Source organism: Austrofundulus limnaeus, unplaced genomic scaffold, assembly GCF_001266775.1.
Source record: "Austrofundulus limnaeus strain Quisiro unplaced genomic scaffold, Austrofundulus_limnaeus-1.0 Scaffold477, whole genome shotgun sequence".
Lineage (NCBI taxonomy): Eukaryota > Metazoa > Chordata > Actinopteri > Cyprinodontiformes > Rivulidae > Austrofundulus > Austrofundulus limnaeus.
The window spans coordinates 238,471-242,350 of record NW_013952879.1 but is presented as its reverse complement, the minus strand read 5'-3'; the positions used below and the strand labels follow the sequence as shown (position 1 = coordinate 242,350).

The 3,880-nt window shown below is 36.5% G+C and overlaps 1 protein-coding gene across 1 annotated transcript in view; it reads right to left on the bottom strand.

Annotated features, from left to right (window-relative positions):
* LOC106529939 (carbonic anhydrase-related protein 10) overlaps window positions 1-3,880 on the bottom strand; it is a 156,127-nt gene that overhangs the window by 29,656 nt on the left and 122,591 nt on the right. Inside the window, exon 4 of the mRNA XM_014025468.1 lies at window positions 624-809. Coding sequence (XP_013880922.1) covers window positions 624-809 — 186 coding nt within the window. The remainder of the gene's footprint in view (window positions 1-623; window positions 810-3,880) is intronic.

Sequence of the window (3,880 nt, the reverse complement as noted above, 5' to 3'; positions counted from 1 at the left end):
AAGTTTAATGTTTATCAGTACATTACAGAAAATAATGAACTTTATCACAATATGCTAATTTTTTGAGAAGAACCTGCACATAAGAAAGAAAAGTAAAAAACAAATAAAGTAAAAAAAATTAAACTGTGCATAATGTTGGACTAAAAGGCAGATATTCATGCGTGGCTTTTGGATAAAATATTAAATATACTCAGCTGGTGAGTGCATGCTACAACACCCCCAGGAAATAAAAAAGATGAAGGGGGGGCGGGGGGGTGCTCCGACATGGACCAATTCTGTTTGGACCATGTCGGTGTTTTTTCTAACGTCATCCAGGATCAGCTTTGCAGCACAGCCAGGTGTCACAAATCAGCTCTAAGTCTGACACTTAAGAATTACTCCTTCACTTTGCTTAAAGTAAGATTGAGACGTTTGATAACTGACTTTTACTTTCAGCTTTTAACTAAGGATTTTTTACACTTAAGTCCACTCTTAGCAGCATTCTTAAGAGTTTTAATATTGTAGTAGTAGCTAAGAGTCAGTCAGTCTGTGTTATGAAAGGTGGCAGGTGTTATGCATTTCTTTAAGGAATGCTAGGCCTTTATTGAATTGTGGTTTTTTTTTTTTGTTTGTTTGTTTCTGACCTCTCCAGGAAAGCCTTGTCCGTTGAGAAGGTGCTCTGAACCCAGAGCATCTTCACTCCCGAAGTGAAGGCGGACCTCCTCCAGCCGATAGCTGTAACCCAGAGGGCCTCCAGAGATGTTGACCAGATGAGTTCTGTCTGGCCGCAGGGCCACATGCTTCCCTGTGTTGTACATGGTGCCGCCCATCTGGAGAAGAATCAAMACAGAGGGATGAACATGAATGAACATTAGACCGTTTTATCATTTCACCATCAAACAATGACTGGAGAATAAAATTAGCAGTTTTTGTTGCTTTAAAACATGAAGAGAATTATATATATATTTTTAAATAAAGCATGTTTTTGCAGCCAGTGTTGGGGTTATACAGTACATGCCATTTCCAAACAATTAAGTCACATATTTCTGCAGTGAAAAGTATGATTTACAAGAGAAAAAAATTCCACTGAATTGTTAAAGTTACAAAAAAAAAAGATCAATGATGGTCAATGATCAGAGAAAAAATGTTTAATGCTTTTAATGGCAGGAAAACACAGATACATGGTTATTTTGAAGAGCTTTCAGGGAGACAAAAGCACATAACAGCTTAGTTTGGGTTCACAGAGACACATTTGAGCAAAGAATAAAACTTTCAGAAAGTTGTCTTTCAGATAAGTGTGACAGAGCAGATATCTGGATAAAGACACTGATGATTCTCAACACAAGCACGGTCCTTTAGAATTAGTAGACATACAAAATTGGAATAAAAAAAACTTGTGAATTTATACATTTAATGCTTATTGCGGATGTCATCTCCTGACTTCAGCCTGGTAAGGCTATTATTTTCCCATAAATATAGACCAGGTTGTCCATTTTCAAATCTTATTCTTCTTCTAGAGCTCATCATTTAGAAAGGATGACATCAAATCCTGCCTGAAACTGTTAAACTGCTGATGAAGGCTAAGCTTAAGTAAAGTAACACTGCTCTTCATACTGGCTGTAATGACAACCTATTGGAGTTCATTTTGATGAGTATGTAACTTTGCCAAAACAATGTTTTAACCAGTAGAATATAATATTAAAGGTAATATTACATTTTTTTTTTACAAAATCAGCCATTTATTTCCCAAACCACTCTCTAACTACAAAGTGCAAGATTACAGATTCAGTCAGAGATGCAAAATTCATTGGAACGTTTTAATTCCTTCATTTAATCTAGTTGTGACACAGTTTTTAAAGGTCTGAGTTAATCACATAAACATAATCCTTTGAGTACTTTGGTTAAATGGCATTTCAGAATTTAGGTTGAAATCAGAGCAGATAAAAGATCTGCAGTTTTGCAAACAGAACCTTAATTACTTTACTCTGGTCTGTCCTCCACTTCAGCTGGAGAACCACAAAACTTTCTTTTGAAAATTTCTTCACACGATAGTGGAGGCATTTTAACTCTTATGTACTAGATTGAAGGATAGTGTTAAATCTACATGATGTTACCTGAGGAAACCTGACATTGACCTTTCATCCCTTGCCCCTCATGAGAAAAACATTGTCACATGCGTTATCCTGAAGTGTAAATGGATACGTCCATAAACTAAACAGTTATATAAATGCAATTGAGAAATCTTGCTTTTTTCACTTGAGGCAACTGTCTAAAATGAGACACATCCTGTCTAAAATAAATCTTCAGAAGTAATACATGCCTTTTTAACATATTATAGTAATTCATCATTTTAAAACATCGTGACCTGATTACTGCAATGCGCTTCCTTTTGGAAATAATCAGGCTTCTTTTGCTCTTTTGTAACTGCTTTAAATGCTGCTGCTTGATTTTTAACTGGTACAGGCAAAATAAAACACATTTCCCCAGTTTTGGCTTCCCCTCACTGGCTTCCAGTTTGCTTACAAATTGATTTTGAGATTAGTTAGTACGGTTTTAAGTCTATTAATGGTTCTACCCTATCTTATATCTCTGAAGTGCTCTATCCAAATGTACCAGAGTGCTCTCTGAGTTCAGTAGGTCTGATGCTTGTTAATAGTTCTTAGGATGAAATGCAGCTCAGAGATGATAGTTATTTGTTGTAGGTCCACAACTCTCAAATGGTTTGAGTTAGGTAGGCTCCCGTACCTGCTGTTTGTAAATCTTGCATTTCCTTGCCTTCAATCTAGTGTGACATTTTAACTTTGACCTTATGGTGCATTTATTCATTTATCTATCTATTTATTAAAAATTTTGGTTACTTCTTTAGATTTAGGTTATTTATCCTTTGTCCTGTATTTGTTTGTTATATCGTACATCATTTAGGTTGACCATGTTGCTGCTGTTTTTGAAGTGCTTTAAAGAAATGAAGTAGTATGGTATGGTGTGGAATGATAAGATATGATATGATATGATATGATATGATATGATATGATATGATACGGTACAGTACAGTACAGTACAGTACAGTACAGTACGGTACAATACGATACAATACAATACGGTATGGTATGATATGATGTGGTATGGTATGGTAAGGTGTGGAATGATTTTGTATGGTGTGGCATGGCATGGCATTGTGTAGAGTAGTATGGTATGGAATAGTGTGATGTGGTGTGGTGTGGTGTGGTGTGGTATGGTCTGGTATGGTATGATATGATATGATATGAAATGATATGAAATGATATGATATGATATGATATGATATGATATGATATGATATGATATGATATGATATGTTGTGGTAGGGTAAGGTATGGTATGGTAAGGTGTGAAATGATTTTGTATGGTGTGGCATGGCATGGCATGGCATTGTGTGGAGTGGTATGGTATGGAAAAGTGTGGTCTGGTGTGGTGTGGTATGGTATGGTATGGTATGGTATGTATGGAAGTGTGATATGATGTGGTATGGTATGGTATGGAATAGTGTGATGTGGTGTGGTGTGATATGGTATGATATGATGTGGTATGGTATGGAATAGCGTGATATGATGTGGTATGGTATGGCATGGTATGGTATGGAATAGTGTGATGTGGTGTGGCATGATATGATGTGGTATGGTATGGTATGGTATGGTATGGTATGGAATAGTGTGATGTGGTGTGGTGTAGTATGGTATGGTATGATGTGGTATGGTATAATAAGGTCTGGGATGATTTTGTATGGTGTGGCATGGCATGGCATTGTGTGGAGTGGTATGGTATGATAGGAAATAGTGTGATGTGGTGTGATATGAAGTGGTATGGTATGGTATGGTATGGTATGGTATGGTATGGTATGGTATGGTATGGTATGGTATGGTAT